Source organism: Dermacentor andersoni, chromosome 8, assembly GCF_023375885.2.
Source record: "Dermacentor andersoni chromosome 8, qqDerAnde1_hic_scaffold, whole genome shotgun sequence".
NCBI lineage: Eukaryota > Metazoa > Arthropoda > Arachnida > Ixodida > Ixodidae > Dermacentor > Dermacentor andersoni.
This window is the reverse complement of record NC_092821.1, coordinates 98,678,827-98,702,920: the sequence shown is the minus strand read 5'-3', so window position 1 is coordinate 98,702,920 and position 24,094 is coordinate 98,678,827. Positions and strand designations below refer to the sequence as shown.

The 24,094-nt window shown below is 43.8% G+C and overlaps 1 protein-coding gene across 2 annotated transcripts in view; it reads left to right on the top strand.

The window, feature by feature from the left end:
* The window catches only part of LOC126529276 (small G protein signaling modulator 3 homolog), a 48,984-nt gene extending 26,399 nt beyond the window's left edge, over nucleotides 1-22,585 (top strand). For both annotated transcript variants that reach the window (XM_050176878.3, XM_050176877.3), the window contains exons 11-19: nucleotides 1,791-1,946; nucleotides 3,597-3,701; nucleotides 4,475-4,533; nucleotides 6,462-6,555; nucleotides 8,431-8,501; nucleotides 10,046-10,094; nucleotides 11,719-11,804; nucleotides 13,143-13,265; nucleotides 13,865-22,585. In XM_050176878.3, the coding sequence (XP_050032835.1) occupies nucleotides 1,791-1,946; nucleotides 3,597-3,701; nucleotides 4,475-4,533; nucleotides 6,462-6,555; nucleotides 8,431-8,501; nucleotides 10,046-10,094; nucleotides 11,719-11,804; nucleotides 13,143-13,265; nucleotides 13,865-13,997 (876 nt within the window). In that variant the 3' untranslated portion in view covers nucleotides 13,998-22,585. The remainder of the gene's footprint in view (nucleotides 1-1,790; nucleotides 1,947-3,596; nucleotides 3,702-4,474; nucleotides 4,534-6,461; nucleotides 6,556-8,430; nucleotides 8,502-10,045; nucleotides 10,095-11,718; nucleotides 11,805-13,142; nucleotides 13,266-13,864) is intronic.
* Nucleotides 22,586-24,094: the final 1,509 nt, after the last annotated feature.

Genomic DNA, 24,094 nt, shown 5'->3' with positions numbered 1-24,094 from the left:
CAAAGAATGTGAATAAATATGGGAACCACGAGGCTCAGTTTATTCTTTAGCAATGAGTAAAAGAAGCCCACAGATAATGAACTTAAGGAAGGCGCGGGAGCAATCAAAGAGAAATAGAAGTGGAAGAAAAGACATCATCTCGCTGGTGGGAGCCAAACCTACAACCTCTGCATGATGCCTACGGTGCTCTACCAACGGAGCTAGAGTGGTGGCTTTACCCCTGTCTACATTCTTGACTCTACGTGTGGTAAACCTAGCCACCCTCATTTCATATGTCTAGTGCTGGAGTTTTAAAATGCGCAACCTTTATTTTTTGTGCAGCTCGAGCAGGGATCTTTCAGTTTTTCAGACCCACCCCTTTGTGAGATGCATAAGCTTAAATTAAGCTTAAAACAACAGTCTCCTTCTCCACTGAAACCCAACAGCATGACCCGTTGGGAGCTATGTCTCAGGCACTTACATAGTTGAGCTTGAGGGTGCTGGTCTAGTGGACCACTTTGTTTTCCTCTTTGTTCATCACCACCATATTTTCTTGTTCATCAGCAAGTGGCAGTGATGAATTTAACTGTCACCCCACACTTCATTTGTCAAAGTTGCATCAGGCAGTAGGCCACTTCACATTGTACAGCATCCTGTAGGTTACATACATTGGGGTATATTCAGGCAAAGGCGATGGTTGCCTTGGGCTTCTGTTGTACAGAGAGGGAGGCTATGGATAATACTCGCACGGTTACATGCGCAGTGCAGAAGAGTTCTGCAGGCTGCCTGTTTGAAACTGCTGAACACTCTTTGTTGTCGAGACATTTCATTGTTCAGCGTGTGCCACACGGCCAGCAGTGACAGCAGTGACATGGCTCCTGTGAGCTCAGGCCAGTGCCAGTGACCTCACAGCTTGGCCACTTAACACCGGTTGTGCAGGATTTGTTTTGCCTTGTTAGCCCAGTGACTGGTGACAAACTGTGGTCGGTGAGACTTTGCAAAGGCTTGGCTGGTGGTTAATGCATCCTACAAGCACTTGATGCTTGAAAGCAAATAAAATGCCAGGTCTTGTTTTCTTTTGCATATAGAGAGAGGTTCTCTCAAGCTGCCTTTATGCATATGGCTTAGGCTTGATGGCCAACTCCCTACTGCTCACCTTGTACGGACGCGCTTCAGCCGTACCAGGACAAGCAGAAACACAACACACTGTTGAATAACAAGTGCAGTAACTTGCTGCTAACCAGAGGATTCACTTGGAAGCAAGCTAGTTACGACCGAGACGTTTGCCGGGCTTGTGCGGCGAGCAAAGGCAGGGTGCAGCAAAAGATAGGAACGAGATGTTTACCTGAGGTCCTTCCTTCATCGCGACTCGCAGTTTTCTGTTCTCCGGCATTGGCCAGATGCGCCTGTTTCGACCCCCCTGCTTTGCTCTTTGCTTAATTCAACGGGCGCGGGGCATTGCGGCCACATGACAGTTTACGTTTGCAATCGATTTCGCGATGCCACTGCAGGGAAAGCCGTCTGGCCCCCCGCACGTGAACAGAGGAAGGAGGCATCTGGCTCTTCTCACTTCTGTGGCGCACATAGGAACCACGAATCAAATATGGACCTTCATAATTCCCGCATCGCACTGTGGTGTTTCAAGGGGTTGGGAATGAAATTGGGTGTTATTGCCGGTGCAAATTAAATAGGAATGCTAGTTTTTCTTTTCCTCTTTTCACTGATCAGCACCTGCTTCGTCCTAGCGTGCCTGTGCAGAGTTGACGGGAAATTGCGCTAGGGGGCGCTGCAGCTGTGCTTGTGTGGTGCAGACGCTGAACTCCGACTACTCCATGGAAAGCCACGCACGCGACCATGAGAACTTTGCCAATGTGTCCCGGTCGCGCCATCGACGTGCAAAGGCCCTGCTCAACTTCGAGCGGCACGACGATGATGAGCTGGGGTTCCGCAAGAACGACATCATCACGGTCAGTGCACGCACCGTCCCTGTCACACTGTCTTCAAGCTTGCCGATCGAGTGGCCAAGTTATGTGCTCGTTGATGCATATTTCTTTAAGCTGTTTCTTTTTTAGTCTAATCATCATTGTCAACTTCAGTAAGTCCACTGCAGGACGAAAGCCTCTCCCAGTAATCTCCATTTAACCATGTTCTGTGTCACCTCCATTCTGATTTTCTTGTTTCAAGCTCTCTCTCTCTCTCTCTCTCTCTCTCTCTCTCTCTCTCTCTCTCTCACAATTATAATCTGTATAGGCAATTTTTTCTGCCTACTGTATAATATTTTAAACTGTTCCTACGTATGTACACACCTATTGGATTTTGTTACATGGATTTACACAACACTACGTGATATAGGGACCCCTTCTACAGCTCAATATGAGTTCTGGAGTCCCAACTGTATAATTGTAATGTATGTATTTGGTTTGGTTATCAATAATAAACTGTTCTTGTTCTATCACTTCACCTGATCATCTGCTGCCTTCAACTCATTGTGCTAATAGGCCACTGGTTATCTGCTCTATGCAACATGTGATCTGCCAAACACAGCTTCTTTTTAATCTTGACTATAGTATCGCCTGCATATATGTACTCCCTATCTATAACTAGGGGCTCGTAAATATCAGAATTTTCTAATACAAATCGAATACGACTACTTGGCTTCGAATATCAAATTATATATTGAATAATAATGTGCACATGCATCTATTAGCAAGTTGGTTTAATTTGTTATGTTGGAACATTGCAATTGCATTGTCAATGTTAAAAAACTAGACTAGTAAGCTGTTATACTAAAATATTGTGTATTTGGCTCATGTTAACTTGGAAAATTTAGTAATTCCCACCAGCTGCCCTCGTCAACCAGTGCCTTATTACTACAATGCATCAAATGCCTGTAAACTTGGAGGCATTTGACCCTGTGCCTGCCGTCACAGCACTATGTATACATCAAAATTGGCCATCTTACAGCTCCAAGAAGTGAGAATGTTTCCTGTTCTCTGTTAGGTGCTAACATTATTCTATTCCTCTAGTATGATGGCAGCGGCCCGGCTTTCCATTTAGGGCATCATCTACACTCCACAATTTTTTTTTAAAACCTCCTTGGTTGATACAGATTCATTTGCCTAACACTAACAACAAGAAAAGGAAGACATACAAGAAACCTTGCATCTCAGTGCTCACGTCATCATTTTGTGTATGCCTTTTCTTTGTTGTTTAGTTTGTACTACGTTAGGGAAATGTGAAGATCATGAGCTCACTCCCCACCAACATTGCATTGATATCATGTTCTGCTTTCTTCTTGTGTGCAACAATAAGCTACCTTGGAGAACTAACCTCAAACTTTGCTTCAATTGAAACATTGTGTGTTTCTCTCTGTTTCTTTTGTGTGTATGTGTGTGCTTGCACGTGTGTGTGTTTGTTCGCATGTCTGTCCAGGCGTGTCTTTCTGTGCGTGTTTGCATGTGTGCGTTGGCATGAGTGTGTGTGGGTTGGGCGGGGGCGGGGTGCATTTTCACATCAAATCATTGTTTTCACCCTCTAGAACTGCGTGCTGAGAAGGAATGCCGTGCCTTTGAGCAGTGGTGGTCGTCTCGCAAATTGTGTGCCGTTTTCTTGCCCAGATCATCAGTCAAAAGGACGAACACTGCTGGATCGGAGAGCTGAACGGCCTGCGAGGGTGGTTCCCGGCAAAGTTTGTGGAACTCCTGGATGAACGCAGCAAGCAGGCAAGTAGTCAAAATGAACTGCACCAGAGTTATTCGTGAGCCATACACGAAGACAGCAGCTGCAATTAGTGACCTTGTTGTGAATTGTACTACTGTGGCCAGATGAAGTGCAAGCACTTCAAGACTCACTAGAACTTCTTTCTTTCAGTTATACTTTCACCATTTTGCGTGAAGTCGGCACAGTTTCAGCGTATAAGGTTACGCCACTTTTCGCAGCAAAACACGAAGTAGTGCAAAACCACACTTTCAAGTTATTACACTTGTAAGAAGTGTATTAGTACTTTGTAAACTTGTTCACACTTCATCTGTCCGGAATAAAATTGTTGCTGCTTTGTGAATGAACAGACCACATGGAGCACTTGCAATCTGCTCTGCGGCACATTTGCCGCATCTGTCAACTTGCAAGCGCGAAGCCGCTAGCAAGATTGCAACATGTGAAACAGGCTTTAGAACACACCACCAGGTGGCACCGCCCTCACGCATTGGCCTAACGGAGGAACAGAACATCGGGACGCAGCCCCTCAGTGAATTTCACTGCAGTTCTGCTAACTTTCTTTTAGTGCAACCATAGAACCAATTCACCAATACAGAACCATAAATAAGTCGGCACTCAAAGCCACATACACGAAAATGTGTAATTGCTCCTGTATCATCACTGAAACTGCAACACAATAGCTGTGTGCTGTCTATGACGTGTAGCTACTGCAGATCGATCATTTTTGCTCACATGCTCAGAGTTCCTTTCTTTCTGCCTTCTTTTTTTGATGATTCAGTACTCCAGTGCGGGGGATGACTCGGTGACAGAAGCCGTCACAGACCTGGTGCGAGGAACGTAAGTGCAGCTGACTAGGAGCTCACTCTTTAGTCATGTTCACTAGCTTACGGCTGAAAGCACCACTTACTATATTAAACAACACGGCTTTGGGCAAGTTGGTGATCTTCAGAAGTGAATGTCTTGTGCGCGGAAGGAGCAACACGAAGAGTGCTTCACTATTGTCCGTCTTCATTTTTGTGGTGTCCTTTCAGCGCGCAATGTGGTCAATTCTGATTACTGTGCCAGCAGATGCGACTTCTTAGTACAGTAGGATTCCATTAATTCGACTCCTACTAATTCAATCGTGAGTCTTGGCCAACACCTATACAATTCTATGGGCCTAAACTTTCGTTACTTAGATGCTGAAATTGGCATTTGTCAGATAATTCAAACTCAACTCGTCGGAACACACACGCCTCACCCCAATAAGGACCCAGTAGGGACCCTTTTCGTGACACTGTCTGTCTTGGTGGAGCGTAGGGGAGAGCGAATGTGTCAAGCACACATTATTGCCTGCCGAAAACACCTATTTTTGGCCAGTCATATTAAGATTTTCAAGCGAAAGCACTAGTTCACTCAATGATTACAGTATTACGCCTGCCTTGTTGTTTCGCTTTTTTTCCAAGAAAACCGGTCCAAAAATTGCCTGCACAGTGCCATTGGATACGAAACCAAACTGCGTTTGAGGCGTTCGCAACAGCTTGTCGTCAGAGCCAGCATTGTCAGCGTCATTTGCATTGCCATCACTAGATCGCGACAGGAGTAGTTCTTGTGTAGTGTGATGACAACTTGCCGCTTTCAATGTTCGATTAGGAAAACTCATTCAAAAAAATACATTATTTTACTGTGGAAACAAGTTGCGTCACATGTTTCTGGAATTTTGAAGAATTACACGCATCACAGGGTGAACTAGCTAAGTCGTTGGGCATGGGCCACCATCCCGTTTTTCAATTGTTGCAAAGTCGTTAAGTAAATTAAGAATAATAAACACGCATAGGACCGTATGGAGCACATGTTATGTTTCATAGACATCCATAGAGTCTGCCTGAGGGTTATGACTATGGACATTAGGTGTAAATAAATTTCTGTTCTTTGAAGGTTAAAGTTTGCTCGTTTCATCTCTTTCTTCTTGCCAAAATTGGAGGCGTGCTGCATTTTTCTTGTCGGAAAAGTTGGGTGCGCATTATTTTACTTTGCGTGGGAGCTCAATTGTCATTTGTACATTAGTTTTCTAAATAAATAGTGGGTACACATCTGATTCAGGCAATGGGTTAGAAACGGGCAAATACTGCTAAATGAATGAGTGGTGTGTTTCAGCATTTTTTCTGGCTTTTGTTTAGTTTGACCCACAAAATAATTAGACCAATTTCGGCAGTCTTGTCAGGGTCAAATTAACTGTGGCCGACTGTTCTATGTACTTCCCTTATATTTGGTGCTCTGCTAAGCACAACGTATAAGAGAAGGTATGACTAAAGACATGGAAGCAGCCTGCTCAGGTTCATGGGTTTGGATCAGTAGCATAATGAGGATGCACGTAAAACATCCTTTCATACTGGGCTGTGTATGTTTTGCTCTATGGAAAGTGCTCTTGTACTTTTGCTAAACCTTCAATGGAACGACATTGTTCATATCACTTGTGACACGCACTCGTGACAGTGTTAACTTTGCGGTTTGGGAAACAAAATCATTTTAGCACAGACACGAGGCCACAAGCATAAAAAAATGGGGATCCAAAGGCCTCAGTCTTTCTTTTTAGTCGCTTTGCCATAGTCATAAAACATTAGGGAAGGCATTGTTGCACAGATAAAAAAATGTTGTGAACCAGTGTTGGGCCAATGTTTTGTTACAATGCTGCAATGTAGCCATGTTATCAAATCTTGGCTGACAACTTCACATTTCTCAAGGATCTCAGGATTGCATTTCTTCTTCTTACATGCGCACCACAGGCTGTGTCCTACATTGAAAGCAGTTCTGGAATACGGAATGAAGCGGTCCAGTCTTCTTGGAGGGACCTGCCACCCGTGGCTGTTCATCGAGGAGGTGAGTGTTGTGTATCACAGCCCTTGTCGGTGGGCTTGGATAAAATCCACGTGTTTTACCCTGGTGAATAAACTTGTCGTGTCACCAGACAACGTTCTCGTAAACACTTAAAAGGGAAAAATTGTCACCCAACCAACTGTAGCATGAAGCTAGAAAGAGAACATGTCCAAATTTGCCAGAAAGAAATCTTCATATAGTTGAAGAAAAGTTTATCCTAGTTTGTAGATCAGACCCAAGACCAATGCCTTCTAGAAACCTATACGAGTTTCCTTTGCAGCTTGATAACTATTCTCAGGTAGATGACAGCCTTTCCCTTTCGATGTTGCACTGTTGTAAACACAATGGCTATTAGCCAGATTTGATAGGACGTCGTGACTAAGTGGTACCTCTGACAGGATTGAAAGCAAGGTTTCCTGACTGATAACGCAGTGGTGCCATCTACTGCGTAAGCAGGATACCACTGCCCCAATACTATGGCTTCTGAGATTAGTTCGTGCAACGGATCAATCTATGAGGCCATGCCAATACCAAAGTTTAGTGCAGTGATAGGCTGAGAAATGCAGGCATCGCTCCACATTGGCTCACTGGCTTGGCTTTGGCCACACAGTCGAACCTGGTTATAATAATGTTGCATCCAACACGAAACTGACTTTCTTAAATCTGATATTCATTATAATCATATATTTGTTACATGCTGACATCAGCAAAAAAGCATTTAATATTTACTTGATCATATTGGATAGTTTATTATATCCATGCTCGTTGTGCTGGTGGTTCGGCTAGTAAGAATGACGAAAAGAAGGAGAACACTGTGAAGGGGTGACAGGAAAAGCATTTGATTGTGGATAACTCCACTCTTAAGAGGTGTGTTCAAACACTTGTTAAAAAAGTTTGTACGGTGATACTCTCTAATACCAGACAGATTCCACGTCGTTCTTGAAGGGTGTTGCTACCACATCCTACTGCAAAAAAGCTTCATAGCACGTAGGAGCCACAAAGAAACATTATTTTCTCGTGCATGGAGGTTACAGACGGGACTCTTTCTAGGCATGATATATCTCCATAGCACTTATGACTCTATTCTCGGGCATCAAAGATATTTTTATCTTTTCATGGCTTCCAGGTAGTGCTAACTTATCCAAGCAGTTGTGTTCGTGTCTATCAATGTTAGACTGAGCTGCTGAATGCTTGTGGTCGTGGAGCCGCTTGTCCTTTTATTTTCTGTCAAGAACTGCTTGACATAATGAAATGTTAAATGTACTCTCAGTTTGCTGCAACTTACAGCTCAGCTCGCATAACTGAACTCTAGCGTTGAAGCGGGATGCACAGATTGCTGCACAATAACTTCGGAATACCCAGCTGGTGTAGCCTTATACGATGGATGGCAAAGAGAACCGTGGTAGACAGAAGAATGTGCGATTGATTTTTGTCGCCACAATAGATATCCTCAAGTAAATAAGATTTGGAGCAGAAGCAACATTCCTCAAATTGATATGTTTGCGAGTTGCAAAGGTTGCTGCACTGCGACATCGATAAATATAACGTGTTCATACAAGCTCCTAAAGCTTTTGCTTAATAGTGTTGGACTTGTGTGCATTGCATAAAACACATTTTACATTCCAAATCTAATTAGAACAATGAAGTAAATGCACACACTTGTAGTGTGCGTGTTTCAAGAAGCACGGCAGCTAGAACTCCTAAGCCGCAACATTCTCAGAATGGGTTTTAGAGCGTCGTTTTTCTTTCATTGGGCATCTGTTAATTGACAATGAATCACACGGCTGACAAGTGGGTTATGGGCACGGCCTCTCTCGATCACCGCCATGCTTTGGTGGGATACTGGCGTCACATTCTCCTCATTCCGTCCTTGCCAAGGTTGCCAACAAGGAGGTGGAGAAGGACTTCAACTCCGTCTACTCTCGACTGGTTCTTTGCAAGACCTACAGGTGAGGCATTTGCTTTACGGTTGGGCTCGAGCAAAGATTTCTGTATAAATATTCGAGGGTTATTGCCTCAAAGAGCCAGGAGGGATGCTGTAGTGAGGTGCTCCGGATTGTTCTCAACCATGCGGGGGTTCCTTGACTTGCACCTGAATTGAACTACACAAGTGTTGTTGTGCCTCCACCAGAATGTGGCCACTAATAGTTGAACTCGTGTCCCTGTGCTCGGGAGCTGAACGCCCTAGCCACTAAGCCACCACGGCAGGTGCCTACATTTATGTTGAATGGCAATGCCTTGACTGCTCATCATCATCATCAGCTTGGTTACGCCCACTGCAGGGCAAAGGCCTCTCCCATACTTCTCCAACCACCCTGGTCATGTACTAATTGTGGCCATGTTGTCCCTGCAAACTTCTTAATCTCATCCGCCCACTTAACTTTCTGCCGCCCCCTGCTGCGCTTCCCTTCCCCCTTGGAATCCAGTCCGTAACCCTTAATGACCATTGGTTAACTTCCCTCCTCATTAAATGTCCTGCCCATGCCCATTTCTTTTTCTTTATTTCAACTAAGATGTCGTTAAGTCGCGTTTGTTCCCTCATACAATCTGCTCTTTTCTTATCCCTTAACGTTACACCCATCATTCTTCTTCTGCCAAAGGGAGGTGGCAGCATAAATTTGGCTACAGTTAATGCCAGCTTATAGCAATGCTTTGATTTAAGCCAGAACATTTGCTCCAAGTAACCGAACTGCAGGAGTGTGCATATTTCGACCTCTCCAGTACCAGCACGGCGTGTGCAGGGGTGCTCATCAGAGGGGGCTATACCTTTTTTGCAGTGCTGCTACCCTGTGTACCAGAAGTACATGTTGCTGGGCTGGTCGGCTCATATTGCTGTGTACACCATAAATATGATCGCTTGGCGCAAACAAAGAAGGACGGGAACAAGGGGAGCGCCAACTTTCGGCTGTTTATTCTATATTGTATACCATCCAGTATATACACGCAAGCGAATGCACAACATCCTAATCACAGCCAGCTGTCAAATATATATATCTCTGCATGCAAAAGCGAACCTGATGTGTCGCTAGTACAAGGTGAACCTCGCTCTTTAATATGAAGCGACTCTAACAATTCACCCATCCTTCCTTGTTTGCACCAAGCAATCATATTTATGGTCTACTCAGCAATCTGTGCACCCCCTACATTAGAGGCATTGACGCTGATAAGAAAGTCTGAGCTGAAGATAAATTAGAGACACCTTCAAAATAAAGTTAGTCATGATCGGGCTGCAAATTACGATTACAGTGATAAGAGCAAGCCTCGAGAGTGATTAATGCTGCTGGAGCATGACTTTTTATCTTGTAGGTGTGTTTCAAGTGTAATCTTGCAAGCTTTGCTAACATGTTGTTCAGGAGCGAGCCAGGTTCTTATTGGTAATTGTATCACCAGTTGTGCTAGCCTGAAAATTCATAGTTGTTCCTGGAAACAGCTAAACTTTGGAAAAGAATTGAATGCAATAGGTCTGTCATCCGCACGTATTGAACTCGTGCAGGTTGGATGAAGATGGCAAAGTGCTCACGCCGGAGGAAGTGCTGTACAGGGTGAGTACGACAAGTGCCGCACGAAATTGACCTTGGATGAGTTCAAAATTAAGTGTGATAATGAAAATGTAGAGGTCATCATGTAGACAACGTTTGGGTATCACTTCTGTGCATTGTATATGGTTCAAAAGTCTGTTGGCCATACTATGCTGTAAGTTAATATTAGGTAAACATTAATCGGCTTTCCAGAACAAACTAAATGAACTCAAGGCACCAATGCCATAAAATCAACACCACATAGCGTTAGTAGCAGAACATTAGCGCTGTCTAGTCATAGTTGTCATAACTAAACCGAAAAGTTTGTGCGCTGCATCATTGTCATGGAAGGAACACAAGCATTAGGGCATGCGAGAGCAGTGGCGACTGAAATCCACATTTTGCTTCAGATTGATTTGATTGATTTGTAGCGTTTATTGATGCAAGGGCCAGATGTGGCCAAAGAGCGCCAAGCCGATGATTCGTGCTACTCAATGATATATGTTATTATATATATCATATATCATTATATATATAATGATATATGATACCTTCGAAGGTAAACAGGGCCAAGACTATTGACTTGTGTTTATGGATGCTACCCTCGCTATTAACCCGTTGAAGGTCAATTCTTCTTATTTCTCATTTAAAATGTTCAGTGACTTATTTATTAAAAAATGTACCACAATTTTTTTAGCCTGCCCATAAAGTGACAAAAAAATGTTTTACATAGGTAAATGCGTATTCTTTATTCATGAATACAGATCGGCTTGCATAAGTACTTACAATAAGAAGAAAGAAAAGTAGACACATTGGAACATATATTTCGATTCGGCCTTTGGGCCGAATCGAAATATATGTTCATATATCGAAATATATGTTCCGCACCAAACTGCCACTTGACTCACTTGCAGAAGAGCAACCAGCACACAAGTAAATTCGATGGTTGTGTGCTTGTCACTAAAACCAAAGGAGTGAGAAACTTTTAGTAATTGTTCATTCCATCACCAACATGGGGCAATCAGCTTTCACGAGTCTCCAGAAAGGAAACGTAGGCGTACATGGCAGCATCATTCATATACGGCAGCATCACTTGTATGTACCAGTGCCCACCCGTGAACAGATGGGCATATAGATGGTGCCCTATATATATGGCATTGACCATTTGGGACTTGTTCATGGCTCTGTATATTTACGTCTTTGACCCTCAAAGGCTTAAAACAAGTCCCATTTGCGACAGCATGATGTGGCCAGATAGCTCGTCTTTCGAAGGCTACGCTGAGGACAAGTATAGATCATTTGTTTTGATTAACCAATTTAAATCTGTTTTTGGTTTAATGTTTCTGTTTTTAGAGCGTCACTTTAATGCAATATCACTAACATACTTAAACAGTTGTGCTGCCAATGCTAAGTCTTAGATCATAAGCAAGTTGTGCTTTAAAAAAAAAGGAAACGCAGTGGCAGGCGAGTTATGCTTTGCAACAAAAAAAAAATGTTTTGTGACACTTGCTTCACTTCGATTTTTCCTCTTGTGAGCTGACCAGCCCAAATGTAATGGTGTGGCTGTGGGGATAAACAGTGCTGCTTGTTCATGGTGTCCATATATGGCATGAAGCAGTAAAACCTGTGCCCCCATGTACCTTTTCAGTCAGTTCAGGCCGTGAACATGTCACATGACCTGGCACACGCACAGATGGATGTCAAGCTGCGCTCCCTGGTCTGCATTGGCTTGAAGTGAGTGTGTCTGCTTGCCTATCTTTAATGTAACATGCATAAGCACAGTTAAAAAATAACTGCACAGGGTTGTCCAGGTGAAAGTTTGAGTGCTACATAAAGTATCAATAGTTTACTCAGTAAGAAGAATAATGACAGTGACAGCACAAATTACCGTAAAGATGACAACGACGAGGTTGTCACATTTCTGTGATCATGAAAACACATCTCCAGGAATGATAACAGCAATGGCCAAAGACATCCACTGTTGTGACGTAGTGGCTTTGGCGTTGTGCTACTAAGCCTGAGAGTGCAGCATCAAATCCCGGCCACAACGGCCGAATTTCAATGGGGACGTAATGCAAAGTAACTCATGTACCGTGCATTTGGTGCACATTAAAGAACCCCAGGTGGTCCAGATTAACCCAGAGTATGGTGGGCCTCATAATCATATCGTGGTTTTGCCACGTAAAGCCCCAGAATATAATTTTAATTTAATGATGACCAAAGCTGGCATCTCTGCAGCACACAAGTTTACGCCCAAGTTGTCGGGTAGGAATGAACTTCACTTGCTGTGGCAGTCAACGCGTGGTGCAAGAACCACCTTCATATGAAGCTGAATATAGTAGGTCCCCTACAGGCTCCAATTAATTCTGTCCATTGCAAACTTATTTTGCACCGTATTTCTTACATCTTCAGAATCATGAGAAACCTACAGCTGCAGCACGAATTTGGAATCCTCAATTCTTCAGTGAGCTTTCTTTAAGCTTACAGAATGTGTGCTCCACACGAATAATTTCTACAGAAACATCAGAAATGAGAACATCAGCTATTTCCCATCCAGCATACTTGGAAATCACCTCTTATTCAGCTACTTGAAAAATATGCGTGATGAAAAAAAGCATTTTGAAAGAATGAAAGTGAATGCGCTGCATGACAACACAATGACACCGAAAGCAAACATCCTTTCAACTGCTTTTACTGAAACATCATATTATTCAAGCTTACAGTACAGGTCCAGTCAGTAACGTTTCACTATGCAACATGTTTTGAGTATCATTATCTTCATTACTGCTTTTGCTCTTGATTCCCTACCTGCACCATTGCACACACGGTGCCTGAATGGGATAAGATCCATAAATGCCAAATGTTGCACAGATCTCTCTCTGTGTTTCTTTGACAAAGGGTGAGCTTCGTCGCTTTAGTGGACCTTTACCATCTACGCCTAATTGTACTCATACGGTCCAAGAAAAGCTTGCCCATTGTGTGCCTATTGATTAGTGTCCGTGTGCTAAAAATATTTTGCCCTGTTGCTCCCCCCCTCCCCCGCCCCTTCCCTCTTCCGCCCCTCTCGAGCAGCGAGCAGGTGTTGCACCTGTGGTTCGAGGTGCTCTGTTCGTGCTTATCGGTGGTGCACAAGTGGTACCAGCCCTGGTCCTTCATCAACAGCCCCGGCTGGGTGCAGATCAAGTGCGAGCTCAGGTGCGTATTGTCGGGTTTGATGTTCAGAAAATGCTACGCAGATAAACCCAGTAAAGTGTTTACCTGCTGATAAAGGGATAATGAACGGACACATGGTTTGAATACGAACATTGGTGCTCTGAACACGAGGCATGACAGACTAGCATTGGCTGTCTATCTGAATAGACCTAGATCACCATTGTGTGGCTCACCACTGTACATCGATCGGGTGTTGCTATGGGCAGCCTGCAGGTTGAGTCGTACTCTGACATAAGTTTGGAATACTCATTGTCGATCATCTGTACAGTAAGACTACCAGACATCAGAGGGTATGCTGTGGGTTCTCTTTATTTTGCTACAGGCAAGAAAGGTTACACTGTTACACTTATATGCCATTCAATTCAGTTACTAGTTTCAGTTATGCCACAAGGGTTCTTGGTTTGAAGTCATATTGCTCTTATAACTAGACATGATACAGGAGACCCTCTTCACTGACACGCTCTGAGACAAGATGTCAAGAGTAATGATGCCAGTGCCATCAACAAAGATGCTTTGATAACATTTTGCCAAGTGAGAAATCGTGCACGAGCGAAAGTAATTTGCTGTAATTTGGTGCGCAGGCTCTTGTCGCAGTTTGCGTTTAACCTGAATCCCAACTGGGAGCTGCCAACACAGCGGGAGCCCTCACAACCGCTGCGCGAAGGCGTGCGCGACATGCTTGTCAAGCACCACCTCTTCTCCTGGGACCTCTGACTCTTCAGCACGAGCATGATGTCGGCGCTGGTTCAGCGACACCACCGGGAAGCCGCTCCTATCGGCTGGCAGCATGTCTCGGCAAAACCGAGCACCACCGGTAGCCCTGCTGGCGTGGTCGTTGTGGGTCCCCCACAACTTCGAGATGCATGGCATGGCAGGTCAGCATCTGTTGTGTTGCTGACCGTGTAATGTGTTCTTTTACATGCCAAATGGACCCTTTTCCCGACATGCCAGTGAGCTTCTCCACACCACATGTTTGCCCAGCTAATGGCAGCAGCAGTCCTCATTCAAACAAAGATCAAGCATCGTCTGAGCATGTTGGTGCCTGTCTTTCACGCATGGTTTTGTCACAAGAGCCCCATCTGCATTCTCTACCCCGTAACACGCACAAACTGAGCATGTACAGTCGCAAGCAAAAGTCCAGAGGCCATGACAACAGCAAAAAATTGGAATTTCTTCTATTGCAACCTGGAATTGTCTCTTTGGAGTGCATTGGTCGAACGGGCACAGATAGGCTGTAGCACTTAATTTCAGCCTGCATGCCTAGGCTGCGACGAAAAACAAAAAAAATTTTTCGTGCCATCTGGTGGTCCTCAGACTTTTGCTCGTGACTGTACATGCCTACTGCAAAACTGACTATGCCGCCGTTAGCTCGGCAAACCACTGCCTTGTGGGAAAGGTAGCTCGGCAGTTAGGAAAAGGGTCTGTTGCAGTCGTCCATAGCTGTTAGGGTAGTGCACTAGCCAAGTCGCACAGAAAAAAAAAAAAAGAGCATTCCAGAAACAATACAGGATAAGGCATCACAGGGCCATACACGACACAGCGCAGGAGGAATGGTTGGCAGAATTATGCTTTGTCTTGGGCTGCTCTAGCAAATAAGCCTCCATGGTTGTGTTGTGTTCTGTCGCATTCTACAGCAATGTGCCAACATACGACGAACCTAGACTGAAAGTCAAGCTGTGTTTAGCGAATGTGTTTCCAGCCTGATGCACACTGGCACCCCTTAGCAGTTCAGGTATGTTTGTTCTAAACGTTGTTTTAACTGCCTGAACTGTGCGAGCGTGCACGATGTCTAGTGTTGTTCAGCAACTGGTCCTGCAAGATTTTTTGTACATCAAGAGGCAACCACTGCGTGTTGAAATATTTTCCCGGTTTGTGCTAGCGTTCGTGAGGTGCAGGCATTTCTAACATTATGTTTCCATTACTTCAGGGTCTTTCAAAGAAAGTTGAGCACAGATTTAAAGAGAACGTTTTTTTAAGGCCATCGGCTCTCGAAAACCACAGTCATGTTAGGTATGATTAACATTGCCATATTTCTAGCACACAAGTTATTGGTCAAATTGCTCCATCACTTCGTTTAGGTGATTACTCAATGTTTGCAGAAGGAGCCTGTGTTCACTGTTGAACTGCAGTGCACACAAAAGACGAAAGACATAGGCAGAGTTAACAAACACATGCTGACTCACAACTCAGTTTATTTCGGGAAGAGTCTTGTTTTGTTTCAGCAGCGTCCTCTTGTGTCAACTGGAATTAGTATTTGGTTTTGCATTACCATACAAGTGAAAAAACTCTTTAATGCTAGTTGTCAGAGCTTCTCTGCCTGACAGTCTCAGCTCATCCATTCTTTTATTAAAGCAGGTTAGGATTAAACAGACAAGGTGCACTGCAGACAAAAGTCGAGTCCCGCAACATGCTGATCAATCCATCCCACAAACAATCACGTGCTTGTTGCGCTATAGTCACTCTCGCCCGAGATAGACACGGCTACTGTGATAAGGCTAATAGCCTTGAACCGGAAGATGCCATCTTCAACTTGTCTGCAAGCCATGGAGTTTTTTTTGCAGCTGGCATCTTGCCCGAGGCACTGGCTGGCTGAGCCGCAGTTGTGATTTCTTTTTGGAGATTTTACTGAAAGTATGGTATCTTAGCACAGCGGTAAGCTCAATGGCAAAAAGAGTGATCAACGTACAAACAATGCAAAGAATGTACAGGAATATGGGCAAGTGATCAACAATGGCCGACTGAGTGAAGCCTCAGCCTGGAGCCAACGTTTCAACAAAGGGACTTCTCTTTGTGTACAAAGACCTGCTGTTTACAGTTAAACTGTTCCAACTCGCCCAAACCGCCATCCTTACAAGTCTGGTTTGCTAAGAAAAAAAGATGCAAATTTCCCTTCGTCTGCACCTCCTTCCGTGGTTATATTGCACATGGTGCAATGTAAACATTGAGTTCCCAGTGATTAGCGGAAACCAATCTCGAAGGCCATGCTTTCTGCAGGTACTGCAGACGCTGGAAGCAACAAGGTAACATCATAGCTGCCCTGATTTAAACGTCATATACTGCGAAAAATGCCAACGAAGGCTAATTTGCTTTTTTTTTCTTTGATGAACAAGGCAAGTAACAGCTACAAGCGTTATATGGAACGATCCAGACCATAAAATATGATCTTGTTGCAAAATTTGAACAAGAACAGAGGAGCTATATGCACAAAATCTTTTTTTTTCTTGATTATGTGAAGGTAAGAACGCAGGTCTCTGCACCAGTGCTGTGCACCGACAACAGCAGCTGTAACCAGTTACCAGTCGTGGCAGGTACCAACTGGTGCCATGACTTATTTACCAGTTGGTACCAGCAGTGGCCACACCATCGCCATAACATATGGTAGCATGGCCCGACAGAGACAAGTCTCCTCATCGAAAGGTTGGCTCTGAGATGGGGCAACCCTTGCTTAGCCTCTGTTAACTACTGGTACAGGTGCAGTGTGACCAAGCTGTATTTTCATCTCTCTCTGGTTGTACTGACAGTTCTATATAGTGCAAAAGGCGCCACTGTCTTTATGCCAAGTTATAAGTGTGGCGAGATTTTTTTTTTACCCAGTAATGTTCTAGCACCTTGGTCAACTCGGAAGCCTTCATATTGAGCAAGAAACACTTTCTTGTCCTATAATATGTCCGTTTCTATGCACACATTTTTTTAATGCAAATTTTGTGTATAGGAGAGCTTAGCTATCTCAGTGTGATGACCTTTGGCTAAAATGTTTAGTCACTGAGCAGTGAAATTGCACATGCTCGACAACCACAGTTTGGTGAAGCGCTGTAGGAACCTGTGTCCTTTTTTCTTTAGGGTTCTCCCTCAAAAGCATAGACACTTAATAACGAATTTAGCATAGAGCAGGGTACATAAACATGCATGCACACTTGCTGACAGCACACAGCAACTAGGTTGGTGTCCTGAAAAGAAGCTGTGGGTTCTCGCCCTGTACTAGGCTGTGCAAATGCATGCGGGCAGATGGGGTACGCTGTCAAGGCAAGGTTGTGTCCTGCAAACACAAATACATGCAGTCACAAACCAGAAGAGGGGAAATGAGCAACAGCAGCCAGCTGGTTTATGCGTAGACATTATCTTTGATTGACAAGGTTTAAGCTCCCAAAACAGCACAGGTCCTATGCAGAGATCTACGTATTACTAATTTCGATCATGTGGAACCATATATTGTGAGCATTTGCTTCCTCCAATTCTATTTTCTCTCTCTCTCTCTCTCTCTCTCCTTTTTTTTCTTTTTTTTTAATCATTCATGCCAACTAGTGGCTGATCCTGGCAATGGCAAGGGGACGACTTCCGTGAGCTAATGACAAAAACACAAGAAAGGACGGAAAAGAACCGTTACTAAATACGGGCTCTGGAATTCCTAAGCGAGCACCGAAAGCTTGGCACCCTGGCATTTTTGCGTTAGGCCCTGCTCGCAACGCATCCGCTGCAGCCAAGAATCGAACCTCCCGCTCAGCGGTAGAAGGCCGTATATCCCCTGGGCCAGTGCGCTGAATGCGAATTCCCTTTTGAGGCATGTTTGCCACTGCGTTCATAGATTGTAACCAACTGTGCAGCAAAAAATACAAAGGTGCGTGCTAGTCGCATCGGAGGTTTTGCCTTTCACCACAACTTGTTTCTCGATAGTACTGATGTGCCACTGTTGACCCGGCCATTTCCTGTGGGCCCTGTGGCCGTCCAAGAACCGTCGTCTCCAAGAACCGTCGTCTCCTCATTCCATGCACGACCTGAAGCTAGTCGCAGTCTTTTGAGAAAGGGCTTCATTGATGTGTTGACACTTGAATGAACTCAACCGCATAGTAATCTCACACAGCTGTACTACTCGGATGTACCAGCTAGCTAGGAAACCCATGTAGAGGTTAGCAATAGTTATACTTCTTACCGGAAGATACTAGCAGGACTTTACAGTCACCATATTCAAAGCATTAAGCGCTACATTCACCATTCGAAACTTGATCAGTGTGTGCGGCATTTGCCATAATGTAATTTTAATATCGCAGTTAGATTGGCATTTAAAAAATTGGTGATCAGTTATCTGTATGGGCTTCTAAAATGTCATGCTTGTCACACATCGGATTTAAGCTGAGTGACCAAACTTCGCATTTAATTACGAAATGGATTGTGTGTGCCTCCTTTTTGCTTCTTTTTTTTAGAACTCTAGTCGTGGCGTTGTTGGTGACATATGTACATTCCACTCAAAACAAGTGTCAGATTTGAGATCCTGGAACATCTTACTTTTGCTTGTGCAATCTGTAAAGCAGCATTTGCTCCGCTTATGTTTGCCATTTTAGTGTTCTAAACTTCACATAGTTTTGGATTTGAGTCATATTTAAGTTCACTGAATGTTTGGTTTAGTCACGCATGCAGTCAGTAACAGCTTAAATGGGCTTGTGGAGCATATATTTGAGTATGCATACACTTTATTTTATATTTAAGCACCACACAGTTGTTGGAAGCTGTCAGGTGCCATTGTTGAATACCAAAATGCTTGATAAAAATTTACAAGGAGCATTTGTTGATGTATATTTTGTTCTTATTTACTTTTCTTGTTGTTTTAATTGTATTGCTATACTTTGTGGTTTCATTTTACTCATTACACTTGCTTCATTCCATTTTGATATGCGAGTGGTTTGTTCAAAGTCACTTTCTTGTGATATATAGCACCCCATGGTACATTCCCTGGTTCTGCCATTTTTGTTGTTAGCTTACCGCATGCATTTTTGCATGAAAACACCATTTGTACATTTTTTGAATGTGTGGCACAGTAAGTGCTTGATTGGTACAGTGTATTTTTACGTGTTATCAAACTTTATTCTCACCATGTAGATGTAATTGTTCCTGTACATTCATCCTGGTTTTGCCTCCCATGTTCCTAAACATTTAGTGTGTAAGGCCACCTTTGAGTGAACAGCTTTTTCTCATCAGAAGGCTTAAGAAGATTAAAGGGGCCCTAAAGCACTTTTTATCGAAACGGAGAAATTAATTTGAAGTTAAGTTAGGCTATTCCAGAAATACTTTGCCACGAAAAGTACTTCAATGCATTCAGCAGAAGCGGAGTTGTTGGCATTCAAGCACCCCTTCGCGATGCTCCCGTTCCTTCTTCAGTGCCTTGCACTGTTAAGGCTCCGGCAGAGCGGGGCACGCCCACAACGCTCCGCCTACCATACTTCACCGTGGCGCGCAGTTCAAGTTTGATTTTGGATGTTCAGTTAGATGCCACTGTCTCTGATTTTGGCGCCTACGACGCGCCAAACACGGTTGCCCTCACTGAGCCCCAGTGCACTCAGCCAGTGGACTCCTCGCGGCACTTCGCGGCAGCTGCAGTATCAGCACTACGTAGCAGACCACAAGCTACGTGCAACAGCAACATTTGCTTTGTGCACGACAGGGCTAGAGTGCATACCCAGCCACCTCCAACTTGCACATTTTTGAACTTCTTTCAATAGCTCGATCATTACGAAGCGAAGTCTGCAAAGGCGTTGAAGAGTAGTTAGGAGTGAGCTGTCAAGTGTGTGTGTGTGGTCTAACCTTAAGTTCCACGCGATTCTGGACTAGTTGAGTATTCAAAATTTGTGAGACCCGATGGCTACAACACAGATAAGCAGAGTGACCAATCTTTAAGTTCTACACGGGCGGCCGCAAGCGAGCGTGAGCAGACGATAGTCTGCTTCTTCCGGAAGTATGTGATCATTATTGAAATTCGAAAGTATATTTTTTCCTACTTCAGCCTGTTTATTAAACTGCATCAATAAATGTACACAGTAACAGTAGGAAGAAGCGCACAGATCCATAGATGCTTCTCAACTAATGTCGGCTATTGGCCAAAGCAACCACCATATGGGAATCTGCTACGTTACGAAATCAAACGTCCAGGAAAGAGTGAGGAGCAGGCTTCTGTTGAAAAGAGCATGTTTGAGAGAAAGGTGACTTCAAGCTCCACTTGCGAGATCCACACACAACGCACGACTGCAAAATTTGGCTGAGTTGTTCGCAGTAGCGTATGCTATCCGCGGACTACGTTTTTTCACCAAGCCCAAAGGGTGGTTCAGGGCCCCTTGAAGTCAAAAAAAACACGCTGAGCATTGCTTCTTAGTTTCCAGCTACAAGTAAGCAATCTACAAATGGGTGCATCTAAGTGATTTTCGTCTGTCCATACACTTATATTCCAACACTGTCCCATGAATCTGTAATTCAGAAACCTTCAAGAGATATCTATAAGTTATTCTTCAGAACTGTTTGTGCAGTGGTCAAGTTAAGAGTTGTAGAACTGTGAGCAATGCGAGAAGGAACTCCAAATTTGTTTTCAAGCAACATTTACACATTATGCAGGGATTTGAACATGACATGTGAACACCGTAAAATCCTGCATGTAATAGAGATCATTTTATTTTGGTTTGGTTTCAGCATGTCAAATTTGGGTAACCAAGCGAAATTGTTTTACCATAATAGTACCATAAAATTTTACATATATAATTCAAGTTTTTGTTTCCCCAAAGTTTTGGCATGCCAAATTTGCTCTTCGTGTTACCTCTAGGTACCAAAGTTTCCGTGGACCCTGAAGTGTTTAGTTTCTTTGTTGTATTATGCCCAGTTAAATGTCTTTCTTGATCAAAGCCCAAAAATTGCCCTTCGTATATTGTATTCATGTTCACAATATGTGAATATGTTCACAATATGTGAATACTATGTTGTGTGCCGAGTAGCTATACTACTGAACACGTCACCTCGCGCAAGACTTATAGTTGTTGAGTAACTATGCTGATCACACTGAGTATCCTGAATGATAGTTCCGGTCTTCTCTCATGTTGCTTGCAGGGATGAACTTTTACAGGAACTGTGTCAGTGGTGCTGATTGTATCATGCTGTTTCATTCATTAGGCATCTTCCTCTGATTTATTTCTTACTACTGGTGTGGCTAGAGATCCATTTCTCACTTACCGAACCATCCTTTATGTGATGTGGCTTGATTATGTTTGCTGTTCCGCATGTTCTATTGGCACTCTGTGTATTGTTAAGTGCCATATTTGACATCAATATTGACACAAACAGATGAGGACGAGATTTCAAAGTGCACTGAAGACAAACAAGAACAAACTGCGCAAGAGCAAAAGAAAAGACGCACGAGTTTTCATGCAACAAAGTTAGAACGGGCCACCAGTGCGAGATAGAAAACATTTGTTGCCTACTCTGCATGTGTGGTTTTGAAAATTTTCTTCACAACTTTTTCAGTGTGTCGATAGGGCAGCAAGCGCAGAGGTTGTCATTGTTCCTTTATGCTACTAGGTCAGTACTTCGCATTTAGTAGACGCAGGACAGTCCACGATATTTTACATGCTTGCAAATCGCAATATCTAAGAATTCTCGTTCTCATGGGCGCATATTTCGTTGCACCATCCACCAGTCCGTCTTTGACGACTGCTGAGAAAAGGCCAAAGCAGCCCACTGACATCTTCACAATGTCGAATTAAAGCGCCGCGATGGAGATGTTGCGCCAGCACGTATTTCCCAGTGACTGAACGGTATGAACTGCGCAGTCGCTCAGCTGAGAAGCGAGGGTAAACTTAACGTACATAAATCAGCACAGACTGCTTCTCGTGCATAGACTGCTGCATAGAAAAGCATACCGTCATCTCTTTCACGTCTACCAGAGGAGAATCTCCCGATGACCGCATTATACAAAGCGAAGGCCACTGCTCCGTACATACATGCATAAGAAAAAAAAGCTTAATTTTCCTGTATGCGTGGTAGTTCTTGCATATCTTGAAAAGCGGGCAGACAGTTACAGCGCCAGGTCGCAGCAATGTCCTGGTCAAGTGTTGTGACTATCTGGCTACGCATTAAAATGCCAAAACTACTAATCAAAATGCGCCAACTAGTTCCAAAGCAAACCGTATTAACGTCGCTGTACTGTTTGGCTCGTCTTCAGAGCAATCATTATGCTGATGTCATTCTAGTCAAACAGCATGCTCTCTCGTGCCCACACAAGGTGTTCTGAGCTGCGAATGTTTGGTATGTGGCGTCCTTTTTAGTCTGTACATGTATCATACTGCACAGAAGAGACTTATTTTTGAACATGGGTTCAAGTAGATCTATATATTATATACATATAACACATATTTTCAAAAATTGATGTTTTCTCTTCGCGAGGGTCTGCTCGGCCACCCATATGGTCAGTGTGTTCCACTCATAAGGACTTGGTATGCAAGTGTGATTTGTCCTAATTCATGTTCTCAATAAATACTTTTTGTTGCCATTTCTACCTTGGCTACATTGTTCGCATGAATGCTTGCACAATGCACATGTCTGCAACACAGGTTCCATGCAGGATGATGATGATTCGCACGAGAGCTTGAATAATCTTGATTGCAGAAGTGTGACTACACCAAAGATACGGCACGTAGGTGTGCAACCCGCATGCGACTACTCGAACCGTGTCAATGAGAATATCTTGTCCTTGGGTCATTTCTGAACATTTCACAGTGGTGTGGTTCACAGCAGTCATTCCCCCTGTGAAGCTGTGAGAATCCAGGTCTTTTCTGTAATGCAAAAGCGATATCTTTGCGAAAAATTAGTGCAGACGAAAAATAAGTGATATCCACATCGTACCTAGCAGCAGCGGCTCACTCAAGTAATGGAAACCAACCAGACGTTGAAAAAGTTATTTAATTCTATTGTTTGATGCGCCGAAACCATGACTTGATTACGAGGCACACCATACTGAGGGATTCCGGATTAATTCTGATCGCTTGGGATTCTTTAATGTGCACCCAATGCATATGGTACACCAAAGTTTTTGCACTTCACCCGTGTCGAAAGGCTGCCACTGTGTTCAGAATTTGATACCATGATTTGACAACACCACAGCCACTAAGCGACCATGGCGTGTATCCAGCTAACCTTGAAAACTGTTGCTGGCGCTGAAATAATGTCATGGCTGCTGTGTTTTGACCACCACCTATTCTTGTTGCTTCCAATTGCAAGCACTGTGGCGCTGTCTCTCTAAAGCTCTAGAAAGATGTTAAGGTGTGTGACCCGCCAATTGGTCATGACACAGAGGATACGGGGTCCCAGAAAGGTAATTAATAGGAACCATAGTTACTGCACTGAGTACCTTGTACATAATATGGGAGTTATTAGGTAATGCAACAATCATAAGGCCCCTGTGCCATCTAGACATAGCACAAATTAGGTTGAATAGTCATGGTTAGTAGTTGACAGATATCTGTCTGTGTTGACATCCCAACTCTGCAAAAATAATGCGTAGCCTAGCCAAAGCCCTGATTGGCTCTGCCCATAAAGGCTCCACTGCTTTCACTGCAGATGGAACTCCCTGCTCTAGCTGCAGTACCGACTGCCTAGCTGTTGTTGGAAGGCAAACAGGACTTTACATTGAGCAAATTAAACTTGATACGATGACTTGACTTGCAGACAATGAGCTTGGTAATGGACCACACAAGATGTCTTGCAGTGGCAGGATGCAGGTAAAGGTCTTGTAAGCAGCTCCAAAGGTCATTGCACTCCATGCAGATGCTGTAGAATAAATGCCCATTATAAAGTTTATGACAAAACTTTACAATGCATAAATGAAAAGGTTTGTAGCAGGCACTGTACTACTCAGACCTGGGTATGAACTACCTAGACCTAGGTGCACTGGCATGTGAATCGGCTTGAATGCCACTGACATGCTTGATGCTAGCCACTAGTGAATTAAATGGCTTTGGGTTCCTACAGGATGTCTTGAGGGAGAAGTACAGTGCAGTCCGCTG